The sequence below is a fragment of the Puma concolor genome, chromosome B1 (assembly GCF_028749965.1).
Source record: "Puma concolor isolate L17-30 chromosome B1, mPumCon1.1.hap2, whole genome shotgun sequence".
Taxonomy (NCBI): domain Eukaryota; kingdom Metazoa; phylum Chordata; class Mammalia; order Carnivora; family Felidae; genus Puma; species Puma concolor.
In genome coordinates this window covers 44,361,938-44,388,136 of record NC_141670.1, presented here as the reverse complement: position 1 = coordinate 44,388,136, position 26,199 = coordinate 44,361,938, and the positions used below count along the sequence as shown (strand labels likewise).

General features: G+C 42.4%; 1 protein-coding gene and 1 pseudogene across 16 annotated transcripts in view; both read left to right on the top strand.

Moving 5' to 3' along the window:
* The window catches only part of TACC1 (transforming acidic coiled-coil containing protein 1), a 122,961-nt gene extending 97,110 nt beyond the window's left edge, over positions 1–25,851 (top strand). For all 16 annotated transcript variants that reach the window (XM_086703665.1, XM_086703671.1, XM_086703670.1 and 13 more), the window contains 8 exons: positions 2,349–2,401; positions 10,898–11,023; positions 12,893–12,969; positions 14,080–14,123; positions 15,509–15,669; positions 16,481–16,587; positions 19,911–20,031; positions 21,084–25,851. In XM_086703665.1, the coding sequence (XP_086559791.1) occupies positions 2,349–2,401; positions 10,898–11,023; positions 12,893–12,969; positions 14,080–14,123; positions 15,509–15,669; positions 16,481–16,587; positions 19,911–20,031; positions 21,084–21,152 (758 nt within the window). In that variant the 3' untranslated portion in view covers positions 21,153–25,851. The remainder of the gene's footprint in view (positions 1–2,348; positions 2,402–10,897; positions 11,024–12,892; positions 12,970–14,079; positions 14,124–15,508; positions 15,670–16,480; positions 16,588–19,910; positions 20,032–21,083) is intronic.
* LOC147581604 (small nucleolar RNA U3) lies at positions 318–388 on the top strand (annotated as a pseudogene).
* Positions 25,852–26,199: the final 348 nt, after the last annotated feature.

Genomic DNA, 26,199 nt, shown 5'->3' with positions numbered 1-26,199 from the left:
GGCACAAGGCACAGGAAACACCGACATATGAGACGACTTGAATTTTGTAATAATTTCTTTTAATGTGGTCACATCTCAAAATACAGTGGCCTGTAGCCATGTTGTGATTGTTCAACTTACAGAAATAATAATATTTAACACGTATAATGGCTTACCATGTGCAGGAATAGTTCTACATGCTTTACATGTATTAGCTGATTAGTCCTTGGTAGGTGTTATTTTTTTACCCCATTTTTCAGAGAAGGGAGGTGAGACATAGAAGTTAAGTAGGTCAGCCAAGGTCACTTGAGTAGCAAATGGTAGAGAAGTAGGATTCGAAGACTAAACTTTCAGGGATCATTTCTATAGTTCGTTACGAGAAGTAGGATTCGAACCTCGGCCATCTGGTTTCATGGTCTTTTGGCCACAGTGCTGATGTGGGAAGAGATTGCTTTCATTACTAGAATATTACACATTTTCCTGTTCAGGGATGTAGTAGATTGAAATTGACCAATATCCTAAAAAATCTTTAATGTTCTGATAAGAACTAACTAGACTAACCTATGCTGAAGCTTCTTACTGTTGAACTCATTAGAACATTCTAGAGCTGAGGTCCCTTCCAGGCCCCAAGTTACATCTGTGGCCTTCAACCTGACTTGTGAAATGTTAAGAGCCATGTCCCTGACTACCTTAAACATTATTATTAACATCTCAGATTTTCAGCAATGTAATTTGATGTGGGGACTTTTATACTTAGAACTTTAAAAATCACAGTCAAACCAGGGAAGTAGATGACTTTGGGAGAGTTACTCCCTCAGCCTCTCCCTGCTGCCCAGGTCGCAGCTTCCCATCTGTAAAGTATACATGCCAGGCACTGTTCCAGCTTTCTTCCCAGGCCGCTTTCCCATCTGCACCCCTCTACCCCAGTTATGCAGGATAACCTTGAGTACTCTTGTACCTATGTTTATTTCTTACATTTGAAATACCTTTCTTTGCCATCTCCTATAAACATTCTGCCCATTCTTTCTGGTTTCTCTCCAAACTGTTTCTTGGCTTCCACCACGCTTTACGTTCCCACCACATTTCTTCTTACCGTTTCTATTCCCCATATATTTATTATAAAAGTTGTCTTTGATGAACTTGCTGAGGTTAAGGACTATGAGTGATTCCTCTTTGAACTTCAGTAGAGGAGCATGTAGATATTTGAATTATATTCTTCCTCACTAGAAGGAAATTCCTTCCAACAGAAATTTCTGGAGCAGGGGTTCTGTTAACTATAGTGCTATCCTCAGAGATAGTGAATAGCTCGTGCTACCGTGTATGTAACTGATCAGCCATGTCCTGGGAGCAGGCAGAGACTGTGGTCATGCAGAGGGGTGGTAGATACGTGGAAGTGGGAAAGGAATATGGGCTGTCAGGTGACTCAGGCAGAGTCTGTTTCCTGGGGAGAGTCACCTTTGCGCTAGGTCTTGATACAGACGTACACAGATGTGCGCCAGGGAACAAGAATCTCTCCCAGGGATGGGAAGGAACCTGTCATGTTGGTGAGTGCCCAGTAGTTCTCTGTGACTCTAGGACAAGTGGGAAAACGAGGTTGTACTGGGGAATCTGGACCTGATCCTACAGGTATAGGGGAGCCATTGAAGGTTTGTAAGCAGAATAGTGATGGTCACATTTGTGTGTTCAACAATCCACTATTAATAGACAGTACACTTAGATAGTAATTTGTTGTGGCTACATGGAAGATGGTAGCTTGAAAATTGTGTGCCCTTTCATATTTAACATTTTTTCTTCAATGAGTACACATTCCTTTAATTAGAAAAGGCATAGTATTTTTTATTTCAATGTTGCCTTTGGTGGTGGTAGAGTGGAAGGTAGACTGGAGTTTGAAGGGTGTGGGGAGGAGAATGAATTTATATTTTCAGGCATTGAAATTTAGAGTTTATTGTTTTGTCTGCTACATTAATTAGTCTGAGGATACCCTCCTGGGCTGGAATTTAAATTGACTCAGACTTGGTAAGAAAATAGCATTCTTGTCGCTTCCTCTTTCTGAAATAGTCCCTTGGTTGGTACAACTTACAGAACTTTTCATGGACACAAGGTGGCAGCCTTGCTATTCTTTCCACCTGAAGATGGCGATCCTGTGTATGGCTGGCTAACCCCACACTTCCTTCTGAATATTTTAGACATTTAACACAGACAACACAGCCGTCAACCAAATGCCAGTGCTCCCTTGAAAATCTTGAAATGCTGTTCATGTGTTCATAGACGTCAGTCTGGGCCTGCACTGAGGTTTTCAGAGTCTTTCACTAGGAAAGAAAGGAACGGACTTCTTGGGATAACTATAAAAATGACTCTCTGTGTTTTAGGCATAGAGAAAGAGACGTGCCAGAAGATGGAGAAAGATGGATCTACCATGACTGTAAGTTCCTACATTTGTGGGGGGTAGGGAGTCTAGAGGAGGTGCAGCTAATCTTTTTTTTTTTTTCCCAGTATTTTTATTTATTTATTTATTTATTTATTTATTTATTGAGAGCACAAGTGGGAGGAGGGGCAGAAAGGGAGGCAAACACAGAATCCGAAGCAGGCTCCAGGCTCTGAACTGTCAGCACAGAGCCTGACAAGAGGCTCGGACTCATGAACTGTGAGATCATGACCTGAACTGAAGTCAGACGCTAAACTGAGCTACCCAGGCACTCCTTAGTATTTATTTTAAAGCCCGCATTAATTCATTAAATAAACCATAGTCATTGTTTGGTGCTGGGGATGAAATGTAAATACAAGTTTCTTCACTTGAGCTCATAGCCTATCCTGAGATCTCCTATCCAGTGGCCCCTGAGCGCCTGACCTGTAGCCAGTCTGAATTGAGATGTCTTGTTAAGTATAAAATACAACTAGTCTTTGAAGACTTAGTACAAAAGAAAAGAAAAGAAAAGAAAAGAAAAAAATGTTTCAAACTTTTATATTGATTACATATTGAGATGATCATATCCTAGATATATGATATATATCTAACTATAGTTGGATATCTATATATATAGATAACTATATCTGTATCTATAGATAGATATAGTTAGATATCTAACTATATATAGAGATAGATATAGATATATAGTTAGATATATATCTATAGTTAGATATATATCATATATCTAAGATATGATCATCTCAATATGTTTTAGATATAGAAGTATTGTTAGATATATTTCTAAATATAGCTAACTATAGTATTAAAATTAATTTCACTTATCTTTTTACTTTTTAAATGGCTAGTGAAAATTTTTAAATTATGTATGCCTTGCACTGTGTTTTGTTTTTTTTTTAAACCGTACTGGTAGTAGATACAAAATGGAAACTAATGCTATATGAATGTTGTAATAGAATGTGTTCCAGGGCCTGTGGGAGCCAGAGCTGACTGCCTGTGTAGCAGGTATCTGGGAGGCTGAATTTGAGCTCATTAAAAGAAAATTATTTAAAACTTTATAGACTTACAAAAACAGTACAAAGAATTCCTGTAAATCTTTCTTTCACTCATACTCTTTGAATTTTAATATTTTATTTAAAAAAAATATTTTGAGAGGAGAGAGAGAGAGAGAATATCCCAAGCAGGCTCCGCACTGTAAGCATACATGGGGCTCAGCATGACCTAAGCCAAAATCAAGAGTCAGATGCTTAACCAACTGAGCCACCCAGATGCCCCTGAATGTTAACATTTTATATAATCACAGTACAGTTAACAAAATCAATTAACACTGGCACAGTATTATTTTCTAACCTATAAACCATATTCAAATTTTTTCATTTGTCTCAGTAATGTCCTCTTTCTGGTGCAGAGTCCAACTCAGGATTGCATGTTGCATTTAGTTCTCAGGTTCTTAGTCTCCTATCATCTGTGATAGTTTTTTTTTTTAATAACTTTTCATTTTTATTGGTGTTAACTCCGTTTTCCCCCCACCTCCTCATTGAACCCTCCTTCATTGTTTCATTTGTAAAATCTGTGATAGTTCTTTAGTCTCTCTATCTTTCCTGACCTTGACACTTTTGAAGAATACAGGTCAGTTTTGTAGGATATCTTTCAATTTGGGTTTGTCCAGTGTTTCTTTGTGATTAAATGCAGTTTATGCATTTTGGGTATGAATCCATCAGAAGTGACGTTGTGGATCTCAGTGTGTCCCATTATTGGTGGAGTTAACTTTGATCACATGGTTAAGGTGGTGGTGTCTGAGGTTCCTCCATTTGAAAACTTAGTTGTAAAGAAAGAATAGGGTTTGCAAGACCAATAAGGTAGTGAAGGGCTTTCTGGGCAGCAGAGTTGCCCTGCACAAAGGCAGGAAGTGAGAAGCATGGCCTTTATAAGCAAGTGGAACTGTTAGTAATCTCACGTGATCACAGGGTACTCTACATAGGTAGGTGAGGGCCAGATCATCAGGGGCCATAGACATGGTGCCAGGAGTCTTAGAATTCATGGTAGAAGCAGTTGGGGACTATTGTGGGGTTTTAAGTAAGGAGTATCATGATCAGTAATAGTTCAAAGGATGGGCTGGAGGCTGAGAGATTTATCATGTAGAACCATGACTGCTTGGTGAGACGACTTGGGAGATGTGCATTGCAGCTGGGGTGGAGGTGGTGGCAAGGGAAGGTTGGCAAAAGCCACCCAGGGTTTCTTCCTTTAACATCCTAGTGGTCAGTGTTACTGATAACCCACCCCACAAACCTAAGATAACCTTGGACTCTTCCTTCCCTCTTATTTCCACAAGCAAGATCTGTGGTTTCTATGTCCAGAAACCAAATTCATCTACTTTTCTTCAGCCCATGGCCACCACCAGTCTTTTTAAATATGGTGGTAAGGGGCACCTGGGTGATTCAGTCAATTGAGTGTCTGACTCTTGTTTTTGGCTCAGGTCATGATCCCATGGTTGCGAGATCGAGCACCATGTTGGGTTACATACTGAACATAGAGCCTGCTTAAGATTCTCTCCCCACCCCCCCCCCCCCACCCCCGCCTCTCTCCCCTGCTCACATGCTCTCTTTGTCTAAAATGAAAGTTAAAAAATAATGAAATATAAATGAAGGGAGGGATGGAGGGAAGGAAGGAAGGAGTAATTTCCTAACTAATCCCCCTGTTCCCAGGCTTATTCTCTTATCCTTTTATGTAAGCCAAGGTGATGTTTTAAACACAAAACTGATCTTGTTACTTTCTGCTTAAACCTCCTGGTTGGCTTCCCCTGTCTTTAGAGTAAGTTCAGACGCTTCCTATGGCCAGTGTGGCTTTCTGCAGTGGGACTCTGCCTTTGTCTCCAGCATCTGCTGCCTCCTCTCTCCCTCGCACATCTGACTCTTGCCTTAATTTATGGAATTTCTTTTAGTTCTGTGAAGCTACTCCTTGGAGTCACTTCTTGATTTCCCTTCTTTCCTTCTAACACTTTAAGCTTGGTGCAGGTAGATGACTGTTTGCTGCTACATTAGCACCTACCACAATAAATACTGTGAACACAGGAATCAGTAAATTAAGAATACAGTTGGCATCTGCCTGGCTCAGTTGGTGGAGCACGCGACTTGTGTTCTTGGGGTTGTAAGTTTAAGTCCCATGTTGGGTGTAGAGATTACTTCAAAAATAAGTCTTTAAAAAAAAAAAGAATACAGAAAGAAAAGCAGAATTGTAGGAATTAATTTTTAGATCTGTGGCTCTGAGACATCTGTGGGACCAGTTTCTAAGTCCATTATTTCCAGGAGACAGTTCTAATAAGTACATAGCATGAGTTCAAGAAAAGCCTGGGTTGGATTTAATAGATTTGAAGGCCTTTGGGACACAGGATAATTGAAAAAAAATTTTTTTTTGCATCTTGACTAACATATATATATAGAGATAACACATCACAACATATGCATTTGTATATTTATAAAAAAAAATTGTACAAAGGGCACCTGGATGGCTCAGTTGGTTAAGCATCGGACTTAGGCTCAGATCTTGATCTCATGGTTTGTGAGTTTGAGCCCCACATCAGGCTGTCTGCTGTCAGCACAGAGCCTGCTTTGGATCCTCTGCCTCCCCACCCCACCCCCACTTCTGTCCCTCTCCTGCTCATGTTCGCGTGCTCTCTCTCTCTCTCTCTCTCTCTCTCTCTCTCAAAAATAAGTAAACCTTAAAAAAAAATAAAAAAGGAAATTTAGAAAAAAAAGTTGCACAAAATTGTATCTGTCAGGGGCACCTGGGTGGCTCAGTTGGTTCACATCTGACTCTTGATTTTAGCTCAGGTCATGATCCCAGGGTCGTGGGCTCAAGCCCTGATATTGGGCTCCGTGCTGAGCGTGGAGCCTGCTTGGGATTCTGTCTCCCTCTTCCCCTCCCCACTGCTTGCACGTGCTCTCTCTCAAATTAAAACAAACAGACAAACCAGTATCTACCTTTCTTTGTGTGATTTACTCTGATATTCTATTTCATTTTTTAATGCAGACTATGTGTCCCAGTAAATTGTTTTCAGGACTCACTATTAGGCCATGACCCACGGTGTTCCCAACAGGACACAGTGAGCAGTAGACGTGAAGGGACATGGGTGGAGGAGGAGCCTGTGGAAGTGTGAGCAGAAGGAGGATGTGCACATAGGGTCTCAGGAGCGTTGTCCTCTCACAAGGGCTTCACGCATTAGTGACATATGTTTCTGGGTAAAATCACTGTTTTGGGAGCCGGGCCACCTGATTGCAGCACAGCCACTCTTGGGCTTCGGCCTGTCTTTCCTCATCTCTGAGAGGGAGGGGTGCCTGCCGTCCCCACCCACGAGAGGGCGAAACTACATGCTCCAGCAGAACAGCCTGCGTGTGCACTTGTTTGAAGTTTTCCAAGTACTGCGGGAGCGCTTCCTTGTATTTTCAGTGTGTGGTAATAACAAGGAGATGATTGAAGAAGGTTGTGTCAAGGGGACCAAGCATTGCTCTGCACGGCTGCAGATCTCTGTGGCTTACCCGGTTTTTGAAACAGACTGGTTCAACTACAGACTGGTTCCACTTCTGGATTCCCAACTTCTTCATCCATAGGAGAAGAGCACCTGTCTGACTGGTCCAAGTAGTTGAGAGGATGAGGGAATTGGTAGCGTAAAAGATGGAAGCTGCAAAGAGCTAGACCTCTATGAGATGGGGCAGTGCTGATAAGAAAAGGGTGGGAAGGTGAGCGAGAAAGAAAAATGGGGAATGCTTGCCTTTGGAGCCAGCTGCTGAACATATCCTATGTTGCCATCTTTTAAAAAGTAACCCCAGGGGCGCCTGGGTGGCGCAGTCAGTTAAGCGTCCGACTTCGGCCAGGTCACGATCTCGCGGTCTGTGAGTTCGAGCCCCGCGTCAGGCTCTGGGCTGATGGCTCGGAGCCTGGAGCCTGTTTCCGATTCTGTGTCTCCCTCTCTCTCTGACCCTCCCCCGTTCATGCTCTGTCTCTCTCTGTCCCAAAAATAAATAAACGTTGAAAAAAAAAATTAAAAAATAAAAAGTAACCCCAGTTGAACTTCCTGAAATTGGTGAATTTCTACTTCCTAGAATGTGGGATAGGTTATTGCATGAAGCAATTACTGTATTCAGGACGCTCAGTGAAAGAGTCTGGTTAGCCTAGCATTCACTGTTTTACACCTCTCTGGGCTGCTTGGAAGTGAATTCCTTTGCGGTCTCATTGCCAGTGGTTGGTGGCGGCCAGGGTAAAATACGTAAGGCCAGAGGACAGTCAGTGATGGGTAGCCAGTCTCATCTTGTTTATCAGCTATTGGTCTGCAGCATTTTTCAAGTAGGAGTCAATTTATTTTATTGATTTTTTTATTTTTATTTTTTAGGACATCTTAAACTTCTTAAAAGTTAAGTTCATTTGGTTTTTCAGGCATGTCTCTGTTAGAGCGAAGTACCTGGGGTGGTACTAGTCCAGTGAGTTCAAGGGCAAAAGATGGGATGAACTCAGCATGCTGTGAGAGATTAATGATGCTAATTCTCCCACTGCAAGGAGCTGAGCAAAGAGGTTTCCATTGTGGCATCCTGCTCACTGCAAATCCTGCAACCAGGACTGTGTTGGGCTCCAGTATCTACAGACAAGCGTTTTTTGGCCCTCAACTGTAAATGTTTTTTGGGGACAGGGAAGAGGATTAGGGGACATGAAAAAGGACCCTTTTCGAAGGCCACGATTGATCAATTGGGTTGGCATCTTTGTTAAACGTGTTAGATTGCCCAGGCTAGGAAGAGATCCGGCGCAGTTTTTTGAGATGGTAGATTCTGTAGGCTTTCTGTGCTGTTGGATAAGCAATATAAAGGACTGAACAGTGTGAAAAACTGAATCCTAGGGTTCTTGAAAAGGTGGCTAAAATAGGCCATGGCCATAAATTCCTAAGAGCTGTTGCAGTTTGAGCCGTGAGGCGAGAGGCATGTGGCCTGGCGGAGGGGAGTGGCCAGGGGAGGCAGGGCTGCAGGCTGCAGAGCCCAGTCTCCTGGATATTTCTGCCACCATCTGAGTTCTGTCTCCCGCCTCCAACAGAGTGCTGCCTCTTCCAGACACATTAAGTTGTTGAGCAAGCAGGCAGACAACTCATTCATCCCCTCACAAATGATTGAGATGCTGAACTCGAGAATAGACATTGATATTTTCCTTACTAGGAAAATTCTTTTGGCTTATTTCCCAAATTCTTGCTAACTTGAGGGTCATTGGAAGCACAGGGGAGCTGTTTTTTAGAATTAGCTTGGGGATTCTGGCTTCAAATAATAAAAACACAAAAGACTGATTTTAAAGTGCATTAATTTAGAATCAGAAATCTAACAACAAAGTGAACTAAATGTGTCAACTTGACCCTAGGGTGTTATCTCCCTGTAGGCAAGTTACATGGGAAGCAAGATTATGAGAAAGTTTCTTGAGAAGTATGGCACAGGAAGTCAATGTGATGACTCAGATGTCCAGAGGTTTATTCATTATCCACAAGAAGCACTTCTTATCATTTCTGGCTCTGGAATCATGGGGCGGCTTTGCTGGGTGCCTCTGACCTCTCACAGGCTGCGATCAAGGTATTAACCAGAGCTGTGGTCACCTCTAGGCTCAATCAGGGGTAAATGCATTTCCAAGCTCATTCACATGGCTGTTGGCACGTCTCAGGTCCTTACTAGCTGTTGGCAGAAACATTGATTCCTTGCCATGTGGGCCTCTCCATAGAGAGTTTCTCACAATGCAGAAGCCAGTCTTTTTGGAAACTAATATCAAAAGTGACATCCCATGACTTTTACCATAGTCTCTTTAGAAGTAAGTCACCAGGACCAGCCTGCTCCCGAGGGGAGGAGATTACATGAGAGGATTAGTACCAGCAGGGTGGGGGTCATTGCAGGCCATGTTTGAGACTGCTCACCACAAGTGGCTTCTGGCTCTAGTGATAGATCTACCCCAAGATAGTGTTTCTGGGGGGACCTCAGACTCCTGTCAGCATGGTGGGTACCTTCCCCCAAATGCTGCTTGAAATGGGCACTGCCAGCTTGTGGCTTTTGCATTTCCCTTTTCTGTGGCCTAAACCAGGGCTTTCTATATCAGGGCCCTTCTATGTGAAGCTAAATGCAAAAATTGTGGGGGAGGGGGGATGGGGGGGCATTTTTTAGGGAAAGAGCGAGTTGTAATGACCATGAAAAGTTTAAAAACCACTGATCTCTGACTTGGGACTTTTCTGTTCAGTCTTGGTTCAAACAAGATACCAGAGAACTGATTGATTATGATCACTAACTGATGGATTGGTTATACAGATACTTAAGATTGTTAAGATTATTGCCAGATCACTTGGGCTGGCATTTTGGATGTTATTAGACTGACTTTTTCCCTATTTACGTAAAAAAGTTTACTTGCATACCGTGGGAGGAAATAGCCCCCAAAATGCCTTTTAGGAAGGAGAATAGGATGAAGTCCATGTTCTTGTGAAAAAATACTAACCACCGTGGCTTTCTGGAACCTGAGTTTATGATAAAAGCTTAAGTTCTGTCACATCAGAAGGGAACTGAAAACTTAGCAGCAACAAGGAAGCAAAAAAATGAGAGTACAGGCACAGACCTTGACTTTACACGTGGCCACTTTGTAGAGGGAGGGCCCATTAGTTCTGTAACCTGACACACTGCCAGGGCAGGGACATGCCACAACAGAGCAGCTGAAGTTCCTGATGACCCTGACTCATTCTGGGGCGGGGGGAGGGGAGTCAGCCATGTGTTTGCCATTTCTGCTTCCTCAAGCTTGAAAGTTAGTAGTCCATTTTGGAAACATTTCCACCCAAAGTGGCTAAAGTTGTACACAAAGTATCACTGTGTTAAAAAGTTGACACCTTTTTTGGGAAAAGTTACATGGAACACATTTTCCCTGGAAACCAGAAACCTCCTGAAAAAGAGACATTTTCCACTTTATATAGACAGGTTTCTCTTTGGTGCATGTGATCTTTGGTGACTGGTCACTGTGATAATCAGATTTTATCCTTTTTGGATAAGAAGAAAACTTCACTAGGCTCTCTGTTAAATGGAAGCCAACCTCCCCACCCCATATTCAGTTTTTTCTGTTTTTTTTATTTTTTAAAACATTTATTTATTTTTGAGAGAGAGAGAAACACAGAATCCGAAGCAGGCTCCAGGCTCTGAGCTGTCAGCACAGAGCCTGACGTGGGGCTCGAACCCATGAACTGTGAGATCATGACCTGAGCCGAAGTCGCACACTTAACCAACTGAGCCACCCAAACGCCCCAGTTTTTCCTTTAAATAACTACTTTAACTAGATTTGATTTTTTTTTTTTAAGTTTCCCTGCTGTGTTTTTTTTTTTTTTTCTTCAAACGTGTTTTTAAAGATTGTAATCAATGTAGTAATGAGGATGCTATTGAAGGACGCTATTTGGGGTTAAGAAGCTGAAGCCTGAACATATTAAATGTAACTTCTTCCCCCCCTCAGGGACTGTTGGAGTCATCTGTGGAGAAGGCCCCCGTGTCTGTGGCCTGTGGAGGGGAGAGCCCCTTGGATGGCATCTGCCTCAGCGAATCCGATAAGACAGCTGTGCTCACCCTCATAAGAGAAGAGGTAAAGGCCCTCATGTTCTGTCCACTTATCACTCCCATGTCTTTGTCAAGCCCATGTGCCAGCAGGTAGATTCCATCTCTGTTCGGCTTGAGTTATCCCCTCCTGGAAGTTCCTATTTCCTGCAGCTTGTTGAGCTCATATAAAGGGCTCCCTGTAAACTCTGCATTGGTGCTAGAGTCCCGACATTCTGGTGTCCTGGGGACAAAGCCGACAACACTTCTTTATCTTTCAGCCTTGAAGTTTTTTAAATATCAAATTCTGCCGACTCTATCCACATATATAATTAAATCAGTGCCTTCCTTTGACAGATATGATATGTTCATGCTTAAGAATTTCTTAAATTTGCAATAATATAAGATGTCTCTTACTTTCATCCATTCTTTAAACAGTTCAATTCTTTAACTAAACAACTTCAGTTCTGTGTTGAAAATAGATTACTGCTTGGGGCGCCTGGGTGGCGCAGTCGGTTAAGCGTCCGACTTCAGCCAGGTCACGATCTCGCGGTCCGTGAGTTCGAGCCCCGCGTCAGGCTCTGGGCTGATGGCTCAGAGCCTGGAGCCTGTTTCCGATTCTGTGTCTCCCTCTCTCTCTGACCCTCCCCCGTTCATGCTCTGTCTCTCTCTGTCCTAAAAATAAATAAACGTTGAAAAAAAAAAAAAAAAAGAAAATAGATTACTGCTAGATCTTTCCTGGATGATCTGAAAAAATATGAAAGACGCTGTTGCCCAGTTACCACTCTCCCATTATATTTCTAGGCTGTATTTTGTATGTTTGGTTTGTGCATCTCTTGTTGATTCCACCTTTTTTTTTTTTTTTTTAAGAAGGGAATTCCCTTGCTGTAGCAATTTTATTTTCATAATATAATAGGAATAGTTAAGAGCCTCTGATGTCAAGGCCTTTTAAAGCTTCAAAAAATAGCATTAAGTTGATAATGAGGGATGTCAGCTGACCCTGTTGTCAGAACTCGGGAGCAGTGGTGAGGAGGCCTACCAAAATCTTGTCAATGAGAAAAATGACCCTATCTTCCTCCTGAGAGCGAAACTGTGATGTGATGCCCTAATGGAGCAGAACAGGCATGTGCCTCGTCACCTCAGGCAGATGGGCTGGCTGCTAGCTTCTTGAGACCCTGACTAAAGGCACAAAATAAAGAATGTACCAAATAGAAAGAGAGAAGCATAGAGACGTAGAATAAAAGGAGGGCAGTGATGCCCTTCTAAGCTGTGCCTAGGCCCACAGAGTTTGAGGTAATGAGTTTAGAGTATTTCTTCCCAGTTAGCAGGGGCACCCCAAATAGGAATATGGGTTCTGGTCTGACAAGCAAGATCCTGCCTATGGTGAGATGGGTGCATCTGGCTAAAGGATTTGAACTTCTGAGCCCCTAGTTGTGACTTCATTCTTATCAAGCAGAGATCTCTATAGGAAGAGAATATGCTGGTCATGCTAATGCTCTGATTTTTCTTATCCTAAGTAAAATCAGTATTTTGGTTAAGGCGCATCTCTGCCAGGCAGATAGCTCTTCTTTTGGTGTCCTGTCCCAGTCACAGTTCTGGGCATGCAGAGCTGAGAGCAGACCCTAGACCCTGGACCCTGGCAGAATTCACAGAGATTGTGATTATCACTTGGAATCTTCCCTGGGGGATGTTCTGTTCACCCCTACCTTGGTGGCTACATTTCTGCCATCCTGTGTGGCAGAGAGAACATTTTTCCAGATGCTTGTGAGCATTATACACAGACGTTGAGGCTTTATATTCCTCATGGAGCTCAAATGTCTTGGGATGCACCTGGTTGCGTGTCGTTTTCAGTTTCCAATCTTAAATTCAAACTGTAATAGATTCAGTAAAACCAAGCTCTATCTCTATTATAATTTAGATAATCACTAAGGAAATCGAAGCAAATGAATGGAAGAAAAAATACGAAGAAACCCGACAAGAAGTGTTGGAGATGAGGTTAGACTGGAGGTTTGGGGGAGGGATTGGATACCTTTATGCATTATTAGATTTCATATAAATGAAGTGATGAAAGTATTTGCTTACCACAGAACCTGGTGTTGAGAACTTGAGGGCATTGATATTTGCACTTTAATTTGTGACTGTGACAGCATCTTTTTATGAGGATTGCTGACCAATTATTCACATACGGCAGCTTCTTGTGGGATGTTGAGAACATTACATGTAAGCAGAACCCACATGATTCTTGTCTTTTGAAAAGACATCAATTTGTGCAAAGATATCCATTTGAACTGAAGAATAAGATTTATCGACATACTCGATTCTGGAGGCATTATAATCTATAATGCTTTTCTCAAATTAATTATGCATGATGGCTTCAACTTTCATCACCATCAAATAGATTATAAAAAGCATGTTAACCGGAAACAAAATTGATTGACCTTAAATTGAAATCTTTTTTATTTTTGCTGCTCATTCCCTAGAATGGAGAGTTAGAGGCTGTGAAATAACTGAAGATAGGATCAAAGAAGAAGAAAAAAGCATAATTTCTACATTTGTGTAGTCAGCACTTGAATGATTAAGACATATTTTAAATATGCCCGCTCTAACTTGTAGCTCTTGTATTACTTGTATTTTGAGCATTTCCTGGCTGTGAGGGCCCATGCCAGGTGTGGCGGAGAGGAAGGGACAGCCCCTGCCCTTAGAGAGCTTACAGTAGCCATCATAAAGGACTTGGATGCAGGGTCACAGTGATGGGCACCACCAGTGACAGTAGGGAGGCACACAGGGAAGAGCGCCAGTCCCTGGACAGGGTCGGCAGGGTCAGGGAAACTTTATGGCACTTCACTGAAAAGAAAGGTTAACACGACAGGGTGATCTTTAAAGTCTTTGAATAACTGAAATGCTTTTGGAACTGAGACCGTAAAATAAAACTTGTGACTGAATTAGAGGGGGCAGGCTGCCCAAAAGGGTAGATTTGTTCATTTGAACATCGTTCAAGTACTTATTTGTTGAAATGTTCATTTGTTAATGTGTTTAATTGTTTGGGGCAGCATTTCAGGAACGTCTATTGAAAAATCTCTTCTGATAATTTTTTTTTTTTTTAAGGAAAATTGTGGCTGAATATGAAAAGACCATTGCTCAAATGATTGGTAAGGACTTTTTTTTATGTGTGTGTGTGGTGTGGATGGTTTTCAAATCAGAACACAAGCTCAAACATCACCTAGATCCGGTTGATTCTCACTGTTCGCAGTGGTTGTGTTCTACAGAGTTGCCACAAACACAGCGAATGCTGAATACTGAACCATTGCTTTAGGGAAAGTACAGGGTGAGGTTGCTGCGGGCCTCTGTTCACACCATTTTTGTCAGTACATAACCTTGTCTTATGTATATTTGTTTAAAGACATCTCATTTAATGTTGACTCGTTACCATTGAACTCCTGGCCCACAGTGCTATCATTCATGCCTGAATGAAGATTATCGGATGAAGGTGTTTTCTCCATAAGGCACATTACAACCTTAGGAGCACTAAACAGCACTTTGGCCCTCCACTTGGGGGCCATTTTAAACAGCAAAAATCACCAACAGAAAGCACAGAAATGCAGAAAATATCATGGTGTACTAAGTAGACTGAAAAGGACACTTGTTTACAGTAGGAAACAAGAAGGCAGTGTCACCCTGATCAGCCTTGGCTTGGAATGTGCCTGTCAAGTGACTTAAATGTTTTGCCACTCTGCACATGACCGGGAATGCACCACAAGTATTGATTTTGGGTTTACAAATAAATTTTAGCAAGTGGATGAATTCACGAATACACAGTCCACAAATAATGAAGATAAGCTGTAGTTACGTTCATTTCAGAGGCCAGCAAATGCTTGAATTGTGTGAAAAGCCCTCCACCTGGCCCCTAGAGTGTTGATGGCCTAGCCACATCATTAGTGCGCCGCCCCCCCCCCCCCCCCAGTGGGATCTTCGTTTTGGCTCAGTGTCCTTAACTCTGCCACAAATCATATTTCCCTCATTTAGACCCACTGGTACCTTTTACAAAACAACAGTGGTTGGTTCTCTTATTCCACTGAATTTGGAATAACTGAGTAGCCAATATCAGCAGGACTGACTGCCTAAGTCTTTCTCTACTTAAAGCACTTCTTAAGCACTAAAATCATACTTTTTACAGTCCATATCACCTCATGCCTTCCCAGCATGGGACCTTTGCCATTGCTGTTCCTCTGCTGGAATATTCTCCTGGGTAGCTGCACAGCTCCTGCCCTCCCTCAGCAATTTTGGGTCCCTGTCAAATCTTTCTTCTGAGAGAGGTCACTCTATATGAAAACGGAACCCCCACCCTTCTTGTTCTGCTTTGTTTTTTCCCCCTCACTTGTCAGCAGCTGTCTCCCCCACTAACCTAAGTCCTCGAGAGGAACTTTGCTATGTCTGCTGCCGGGGCCCCCCACCAAAAATACTGCTTAGCTGACAGAGGGCAGCCGCTAACAATCTGTTGAATGAATATGCCATTACTTTTGATTGTGGTTCACAGAAGATGAACAGAGGACAAATATGACCTCTCAGAAGAGCTTCCAGCAACTGACCATGGAGAAGGAGCAGGCCCTGGCTGACCTTAATTCTGTGGAAAGGTCCCTTTCTGATCTCTTCAGGAGATACGAGAACCTAAAAGGCGTTCTGGAAGGGTTCAAGAAGGTAGCATGTCCTTTTCCTTTTGTCTCTGTAGTAGTGTATTTCCTTGGTAATGGATCTTTAAACATGTATGCCAGAGGTGTGGGTAGCCTTCTGAACGGGGGTTCGGGGCCCATGTATCATTGGTCTTGTACCTTCTGTTCCAGTGAAGCTGGAGATTTTCTTTTCCCTTTTTTCTTTCTGTGGTGGTTCAGGCATCTGGCCCACCGGGTGGCATGTTTTGGTCATTTCCTCTCCTGGGTCAGGCCACAGCCAGAGTGTGGCATGGAGTAGAAGAAGTGTGGAACCTTCAGACCTTAGGAGACTTCCAGAAATTGTTTTTGATAATTCCCCAATTTAATATTAGTAGAAGGAAAATTTAGCCCTGAAAAATTCAGGCTACATATTCTAGAAGAAAATAAGTATAATGTTTCAGATTTAGCTTGTAAGTGGGCATATTCAACTTAGTTGCATATCATCAATAAGATACATTTATAGCAGTGAACATTCTTTATTGTTTCCTTAGGAAAATAAAAATGAGACTGCCTAGTTTCCCTACAATGAGACTCAGAATGCCTCCCTAAACTAGGTTTATTGGGTCACTGAATCTTACTGTGTTTTGAAAATTTATACGCAAAGAAAGTATCCAGAATTTCTTCAGTAAGAATTACATGTGCCTGTTTTGAATTATCAGAGTAGAATTTAAAGGCATTTGAAGTAATGAGGTTTTCTCATTTTAAAAACAAAAATGAAAACTCTGATACATGGGATGTCACTAGTTGAAGAAAGATGAAATGACCAGTTTTTTTTATTTTAAATTGTCACTTTGGAACAGAATGAAGAAGCCTTGAAAAAGTGTGCTCAGGATTATTTAGCCAGAGTTAAACAAGAGGAACAGCGGTATCAGGCCCTGAAAATCCACGCGGAGGAAAAACTAGACAAGTGAGAGCTCGCAATGAGATCTGTTTCATGTTTTGTGATGTTGTGGGGAGATTGAGAAAGGCCAAAAAAAACCACCCAATGTTGTTTTGCAACCCTAGGTTGCATTGGTGTGTGTGTGTATGTTTTATTATTTAATTTTTTGAATAGTATCTTCACATTAAACATTAAAAAGAATAGAATAGAGATCTATAGGATCTCTCTCCCACCCTTTCCCTTGTCCCTGGCTCCCCCGCTTTCCTCACCCAGGTGATCAGTTTTTGGTTCCTTCCACCCCCTCAGATAAACTTTTTCCCTTCTTCTCCCCTGTCCTAGCTAACAGCTCCATCACACCACATGATCACCTTTTTTTTTTTTTTTTATGTGATGAGAATCTCCTTTTTTATACAGATAACAGCATACTTTGCATTGTTCATTTAGTGCTATATTTTGGAAACCTTTCCATGTCAATCCATGAAGAGCTTCTGTATTTTTCTTAGCCTCCATATGGTGTTCCAGTGTTGCAATGTGTCATTTATTTAACCAGCCCCCTCCTTCTGGACACTCAGGGTACTTGCCATCCACTGTGAACAGTGCTGCAGTAGGTGACCTGGTATGGTTCTCATTTGGCGTGCATGTGAGTTATCTATATGCTAGAAAAAGGATTGCTGGGCCAAAGAACATACAGGCTTATCATTATGATAAAAAGTGTCAAATTGCCCTCACCTGATTTTCATCCATTTATCCCTAGGCTAGGTGTGCGAGCATCTCTTGTCCTTATGGCTTTGCCCACAGATCAAATTTTTGGTTTTCTGTAAACCCAGTAGATACAAGATAGTATTTCAGTTTAGTTGGGGATTTCTTTTTTTGACAAGCAAATGGAGCATTTATTCAATGTAGTTTTGATTGTTGTTTACCTCATGGAATTGAACCTATTTGAGCAGCTATCTGTATGCATACTTTCTGTACCGTGAATGACTATTCTTTGCCTGGTTTTCTATTGTCAGTTTATATATTATTCATCTGTAAATATATTATTATATTTATGTACTAAGGATGCCGGCCTTTTGTGATATGAGTCTTGAATATTTTTTCTAGTTTGTCTTTTGGCTTCTGGTGTTTTTTGATATGCAGAAATCTGTTTGTTTTTATGTAGTGAAATTTATCAGTCCTTTTATGGCTTCAGGATTTTCTGTCATGGTAACAAAGATCTTCTCTGCTCTGAATATAAAATATTCTCCCATGTTTTCATTCTAGTACTTTTATGGCTTCATTTTTTTAATCCTTAAATCCAACACGTTTGGAATTTATCCTGGGGAACAGTCTGAAGAATGCATCCAACTTTATTTTTTAACTAAAAAGTAATATTTGTACATTTTGCTGTCTATCTTCATATTTGTAAAACGTTTTAAGTTCCCGTCTCTCATTCCCACCCCCAGAGATACTACTATTAAAGGTTTATTAACAGAAGCACCTGGATGGCTCAGTTGGTTGAGCATCTGACTCTTGATTTTGGCTTGGGTCATGATCTCACAGTCATGGAATTGAGCCCCGCATCAGGCTCCATGCTAAGCGTGGAGCCTGCTTAAGATTCTCACTCCCTCGGGGCGTTAGGTGACTCAGTGGTTAGGTGTCTGACTCGGTTTGTGGCTCAGGTCATTATCTCACGGTTCTTGGGTTCAAGACCCATGACAGGCTCTCCGCTGGCAGCATTGAGCCTGCTTAGGATTCCTTGTCTCCCTTTCTCTGCCCCTTTCCCTGTTGGCTGTTTCTGTCTCTCTCAAATAAATTAAAAAAAGATTCTCTCTCCTTCTGTCCCCCTCCCCGGCTGGTGCATGTGGGGATGCTCTCTCAAAAAAAAGAAAAAGCTTTATTGTGTATCCTTCCAGTTTTTTCTTGACACCTTTATAAATACTACCCAACATGGCTTTGGACTTTTTTAAAAATAACATCGGAGTCATAGGATACAAATTTCCTTTTTCACTTAATAGTATATATGGCCCTTCTCCATGTCAGAACATCTAGCTCAGTCTAATTATTTGTGTTAGGTTGTAGGACTATTCCATTCCTTACTGATGGGCATTTAGATAGTTGCACAGTTTTTCAGTCGTAAACACTGCTGCAGTGAACATCCTTATCCACAATCATTGTGCAACATGGAAGTACTGCTGTGGATACTTAAGTATTGCTGTGGATACGTAACGTAAGGGAGTTGCTGGGTCAGAAGGTGTATGCATTTTATTTATTTATTTTTAAAATGTTTATTCATTTTGAGAGAGAGGGAGAGAGAATTGCAAACAGGCTCTACACTATCAGTGCAGACCCCAGTGTGGGATCTCAAACTCACAAACTGTGAGATCATGACTTGAGCCAAAATTAGGAGTTGGATGCTCAACTGACTGAGCCACCCAGGCACCCCAGGTGTGTGCATTTTAAATCCTAATAGTTACAGCCACCTCACTCTCCGCGAAGACGGTGCCAGTTTTCACTTCCCCCGTCAGTTTGTGAGTCTGTTTCTTGCATCTCGACCATAATGGGATAAGATCATCCTAGTTAATATTTGCCAATCTGATAAATTTTTAAAGTTTATCATTTAAATTTGCATGCCTCTACTAATGAGTTTTTAGCATCCTTTCATCAATTAATTGGCCATTTATCAATTGACATTTGTAGTTTTAGAATTTTCTTTTGTATCTCATTAATAAAGTCACTTTTAGTTCTAGTGTCCTAGATGTCAGTGGTTAGCATCCTGACTCTTTGGCTGTGATAATCCCACAGATGACCCTGCCTGCTATTGGGTTAAAAAACAAATCTAAGGGGCGCCTGGGTGGCGCAGTCGGTTAAGCGTCCGACTTCAGCCAGGTCACGATCTCGCGGTCCGTGAGTTCGAGCCCCGCGTCAGGCTCTGGGCTGATGGCTCAGAGCCTGGAGCCTGTTTCCGATTCTGTGTCTCCCTCTCTCTCTGCCCCTCGCCCGTTCATGCTCTGTCTCTCTCTGTCCCAAAAATAAACGTTGAAAAAAAAAATTAAAAAAAAAAAAATCTAAGATTGCTGTACAAAGTGTCACATGATTCCATTTTCTAGTGACATGTGAATTTTGAAGTCACTGTGGCCTATGAGATTAATTCTACCACTGGTTTGCACCTTGGAAATTTCCTTAGCAGTTGTGTATCCACTGAAGTTTTATAAATTTAAATGGAATGATTTGGGTCACCAGTTTTTCTCTTATCATGAAGCCCTGTTATTCTGTGTCTCACAGATGTCAGCAGTCTTGACTCCTTAGCTGTGACCTGTAACTAACCATGAGCTTTTTGTCCCTTTACTCCACAAACAAAACACCACAAACAGAGCCAATGAGGAGATTGCTCAGGTTCGAACAAAAGCGAAGGCTGAGAGCGCGGCTCTCCACGCTGGACTCCGGAAGGAGCAGATGAAGGTGGAGTCCCTGGAAAGAGCCCTTCAGCAGAAGGTACACAGAGGGGTGTGGGGTGACGACCTGTGAGACACGTGGTTTTCCTCTGTGGCCGTGGCTGGCTTGTGGTGGATTTGGATGAAAGAGAAACCTCGTGTTTTTGCCCAGAGTCAAACTTTGATCCAGCTGCTCTGGGAACTGATTCAGGTGGACACGAACAAGGCAGACCATGAACTCCCAAGCCTCTGAGTAGGAGCCATCCCCAGGCAGGATGCAGAGAGGAAGTTGCATTAACTAAAGGGGACAAGACACTTCTTAGGTTCCGAGGTTACCTTTTTTCTTTTTGTTTTTTATGTAATATATGAAGCCATCTTCCCCCTTGATTGCAGCTTTATCCTCCTGGGGACATTGGCAACATCTGGAGGTGGATTTAGTTGTCACGACTAGGAGATGCTACTGGCGTCTCATGGGTAGAGGCCAGAAGTGCTACTAAACATCTAACAGTGCACAGGACAGTCCCTACAACAAAGACTGACCCGGCCCAAAATGCCGGTGGTGCCGCAGTTGAGAAATTCTGCTGTAGGTAAATAAAAATCAGGTCCCTATTTCTCACTTCTCTGTGATTCTTAGACTTCATTTTTTTTGTGTGTGCCTCTAGTGTTTTTCTTCCTGTGTCTCCAGTTATGTGCTCACGTGTATGGCATCCCTTCAGCTAGGGCGAGGGTTTCGATCTTGAGGTCTGCTAACCCCTAGACAGTGTTCCCTGGGATTACTCAGACTCCAGAATACTTGTGTTTTTACCAAGTGTCACAGGTAATTCCCATGATAACAAGAGAATTGGGGAACTGAGACGATTATGGGCAAGCTGCAGAGGGCCGGTGGTCACCCTCATCCCCTACTCAACTGAAGCATGACTTTATGAACACGACACGAACATTTTTCAGGGGACAAGATTCCCTTTCTTTAAAGGGTCTCTGACATAGGAAAGTTACCAACCACTGAGTCAGGATGTCTAGGCAAAGTGTGGCCAGTCTTGGGACTATTTGGGTGTAATTGCCTTGATCTCAGGATGCAAAGTGGCCTACATCACCATGTCATTTGTCTTTCAGAACCAAGAAATAGAAGAACTAACGAAAATCTGCGATGAGCTGATCGCGAAGTTGGGAAAGACTGACTGAGTCTCCCCCTCGTTAGCTCAGCAGGTCTGCATTTGGCTGCTTCTCTCTTAACCACAGTTATCTTGCCTTATCCAGGAAAAATTGCCCCTTTGCAGAGAAAAAAAAAAAAAAAAACTTTAAAAAAAAGCACATGCCTACTGCTGCCTGTCCCGCTTTGCTGCCGACACAACAGCCCTGGAAGGATCCCTGGAGTATCGCACAGGCCCGGAAGGAGGGGCGTCTGACCACGGTCCGCTGACAGGTTCAGTCAGACGGGCTGCTAAGTTTAGGGTCATGATTTCTCGATCATCTTTAGTCCATTTAAAAGTCTTCTTTTCTTTTCCAAGCTCGTTAAATTTGGGATTTTGTGCCTACTACTTGGGCTCATCTCTGTCCACCACCTGTCTAAGTTTTTTGGTGACCTATTTATTTCATCTTTGAAATTTAATGTTCAACATTAGTGGTTTTATTTGGGGAAATAATTTGGCCTATTGTTATTTCTGGTTTATAAGCAAGAAGGGACTCTGAGTACTCGTTTATACACGCACACGCACACACACGTTTACATATGCTGCTCTTTTTTCTCTGAAGCATAGTCAAATAAGAGCTTCTCCACAGAAGACCGTATTTCCATAAATGTATAACCCTATCTTGAAATAGAATTGTGGCCTAGAGTGCCAACCTCAGAATTTAGGGAATGGTAGGTATAAAGACCCCAGACTCAGGTTTTACATCTGGGGGAGACTTTTTGCCAGTGTTTCATTGTCCTGGTGTTGGGACCCTCCTTGGCCTTGACAGGTGCGGCCCCTTTGGGGTCAGTCCTCAGACCACACGGCAAATGGCCCTGGCAGGCAGGAATCCCTCAAAGCTGGGGTTTGGCGAGTTGGTCCCAAAGCAGTTCAGTCTCCTCTGTTTCTGTTTGTTGCTTCAAAATCAACATTTACTCTTTATTTATCATCTTGCTATTTGAAATATACAAAGAAAATCTACTTGTAAAAAAAAAAAAAGGCTTAGGTGATCTTCTTTAGTGAAAAGGTAACTGTAGCTGCGGTAGCAGTTAGAAGGTGAAGAAGCAGTTTTTCACAAGTGTGTTGTGTTGTTCTTCAAAAAAAATTTTAAGGCAAAAAAATCCTTTCAAACTTAGATGGTAGAATTTTTAACAAAACAGGCTATAAAAATCATGTGAACCACTCCAAAAATCACGTTGGGGATATTGTTGAACAAAGAGCATTGAGTCCCAGAGCAGAGGAGTGCGGGAGCAGAGCTGCACTCAAAACCAAACTCCTCAAGCTCTTCCTGCGCTTGGGTCACGGAGTGGGGGCCTTTAAACCCAAGATGGAAATTTTCCCCGTGATGCCGGTGAACTCCCCTCCATGTGGTAGGCAAAACCAAATCCATGCAGTGTTTTAAAGCACTCTTGTTGTCTTAATCTTACACTCTCTTCACGGTGATACGCACGCTATTCCGTACAAGTAAGTTTTCGTACCTTTCTTGTAAAACTCTTGCATGATCCAACTTCTGCAACAAATTGTGCCTCGTGGAGAACCTCTATAGATCTTCGAACATGCATTTTTTCTTTAGCCGTGTACTGTTCACATGGGTGCAATCTTCAGCCCCAGGGAGGTCAGTAGTGTCCTTTAAAGCTAGAAGTCACGTCTTACCGATATGCATTTATCGTAATTGGTGCTTAGGCTGTATTCTAAAGCCTATTGTCTTAATATTTTGTACAAAACAAGAATAGCAGAAATGATCTGTGGTTGGAGAAGTGACTTGACAATCACGTGGGCTTTGAAAGCAGTTCCATGTGGTCTCTGCACACGGTCATAGTGCCCATGGACTGCTCGTGTCTCCAGTTGCTGGAACTGGTTTCTGCTGCCAGTCCTCTGCTCCTAGGGAAATTAACTGTGCATTTTGCAGAAAGGAACGTTGCTAAATCTTTTTACTGCTGTGTTTTGGTGAGACAGCCATGTTTATTTGTTTTGTATTGATCTGTTTTAAGCACGAAAGGCTTACAGTGGTCTCCATTCTAAATCCATGGTCCTCCATTTAGGCTTCATGTGCATATTTAAAAAGTAGCTGTGTGTTAAAACCAAGGTGACGACAATCCTTCCCTAGCATGCTGGTGGAAGAGACCCCGTAAAGAAACCCCGGTGGGTGAAGTTGCTGCACAAGGATTACGAAAGGCCCTGGTCAAGTAACTTTTGCCACTGGCCTCTCGGCCACAGCCAGTACAAGGGAATGTTCTTCCTTCTCATTTAGTAGATGGATATTCTCCAACAAGAATAAAAATGGAGCTGGCAAATCAAGAGAATATCCTGGGCTGAAAGAAGTTATGTTTGTTTCTCTTTAAAAATAAGCAAAAGAAAAAAAAAAAAACCTTTCAAAATTTTGGAGAGTAAGAGTTTAGCCTAGAGCTTTGCTTCAAAGCATGTGAGGGCCATTACTTGTTGGGTAGGAGGTAGTAAATCCTGTCACAAGAGTGGGAAGCAGAGGTGAAGGGAAGCTGCTGTCCCAGGTAGCTTTGGGAGTACTAGGTGATCAACCTTGTTGAGACTCGACCCAGAGCCATTTCTTGTTTTTGACTGCCAAAATGTGGATAGATAGTCTTTATCTAGAAGCATTTTAACGGGAAGATTTAGTGTAAGACAGACCAGTTTGTCACTTGGTTGGCTAGTCAGTTACAGTCAGACCTCCTGAGATTTACTTTATTTGGAGAACCTCCTGGAAGCCAGTGACCTGCCCAAACCTTTTGTTCTGGAAATATTGAGAAGCCCAGTTTTCTCACATGGTTTCTAGTTTCTTCAGACCCAGCCCAAATTAGGAAGTGCAGAAGCACATGATAGTGAAAACCTCTGAGGATCTGGCAGCCTTCCAGAATGATATGGAATCCAAGGGAAGATTCGTGTTTCGTCCTGAAGCCTAGCTCAATTTGAATTTGATTTCCAGCCAGTTACCTTTCTACCTGTCCCACACTTTGTACGATCCTCACACAGATACTTAGCTATTTATGAGACAGCCCCGAATTAGCCCTGTTTATAAATGGGGAGTATAAAGTGCCCCAAATGTTCCTGGGCTGATTGAGCAGCCAGAGTAAAGCGCTCATTTTAAGTAAAGGTAACAGGAGGCCCATTGGTGGCTCTACGAGCTCAGAATGGAGTTTTGAAGAGCAAGCATCAGTAAGTCTTGTGTGCTGTGGTTGGAGGTGATTCAGCACATCCTTTGTTAGTGGAGTAAAAGCTCTAACGCTCCCTTTAATTTCCTTTGGTTCTTCACTACGACTGGCAGCCATGGCCTGAATTACACGTGACTGCTGCCCCTGTAGTCTTCCTGTGACCGTGCGAGCTTGCTCTTGGACTTGGGGTTCTTACTTTAGCCTCTTGTTGGGAAGAGAGAAACTGGGTGTTGAAAGATTAAATGTTTCGGGCAAAGGATTTTAAAGTAAAGATGTATATATTCTGAAGAATTTAAAAGATAGCAGATTATTCTTTGCTTATTAAAGAGTAAATATAGTCTGGGAATCCCAGAATGCCAAGCCAAAGGTCTAAGAAGTCATCTTCTGTAAAGATTTTAATAACGTAGTATTTTGAGGAGACTTCTGTCCAAAAAGGTTTGACTGGCCTCCAGATTCCAGTGGTTTTATGAAGAGCAGTGTATCACTGAAACCTTGGTCTCCCACACAGTAAAGGTAAAAAGAACTGATACACTAGACAACTTCTCTCTGAGGGTCTCCTCTGGAAGGTACTGTAACAGCAGCATTTCCAGTGAAGACCCACTCCCTTGTGCCCAGAGCTAGCATTCTGGAGACTAAAGATTGCACTTTCCGTAGTTCTTCGTCCAAATGCGATCCCATTTCTGTGCCTCTTAGCATGCAGTTAGATTTGGACAAACAAGATTCCTAAGGAATGACTTTATTAACTATAATATGGTTACAGCTATTACATATAGATATATAGGTATATAGATCCTGGTTATAGTTCTAATATGGAGATGGCCCACGTGATGCCAGCCTGTGGCAGTCTGAATAATGCTTTAACCCATCTGGAGGAGGCCAGGCACAGCTGAGGTGTGGCTTGAACCTTCCCTGTATCCACTCTTCACTCTAGGGCCGTGAAGGTGTCACTTTGTCCCCCTCTGCCTTTTAGTGGTATCTGAAATACACAAGGTCTGCCCCAGTCACATTGTTAAACCGATGCTCTGTGAAGAACTTCCACGTGGACATACGAAGATTTGAACTCCTGACCCCACCCCCTGTCCAGATACAGGGCATCCTGCGTTCCCAACCACCCCGCAGCTTCTTCCCAGCCCCTTCTCACGCCCGGGGACAGGATCCAGGCCTTCCTTTATAAACCTCCCAGGTAGCAGTAAGCTTGTCGGTGTCGCCATTAGCAAGCGTGTGTTTGCCAGTAGATGCCCATTTGTACTCATGTGCCAACAAGTACATGTCAGCTGCCCATCTGCTTCCGCTACGCCCCCTCGGGTGCCGGGAAGTGTGTGAGGAACCTCTCGTCGGGAGGCGTGAACGCTGCACTGACTACTGCTGTCAGGATCGTGTCGTGTGGAATAATCATCTACATAAATTTTATATGCACAGTACTTCCCCTTTTATATGTCAGGTAAATATTTGTAAAAGTTATACTCACACAAATGAAATGATTATAATGATTACTAATATATTTTTTCCATGTTTCATTGCCTGAATAAAAACTGTTTACCACTGTTAGAGCTGGGTGTGTGAATGTTTTTCCCCTGGTTATAAGTCATTTTCTCCCCGAGCGTGAACATTTCTGACAGCCTTGCTTTTTTAAGAGCTCCATATTTCAGTCTAAAAATAGACAAGATGACATTTTCACTACACTCATTTCGTGAAATTTTATGCATTTGGTGGGGTGTGTAATTAAAACAAACAAACTTTGGAATTCAGACCTTGCCGTATAAATTTCCATGCCTTCGCATCTGTGCAAACAGAGTTTTTAATTGAGTGCTGCTTGGTTTTGCTTAGAGACTGCCTGCCGGCCCTGGCATTTTTCAAGTCCTATGTACCGAAGTCAACTCAGCTCTCTGACTCCTC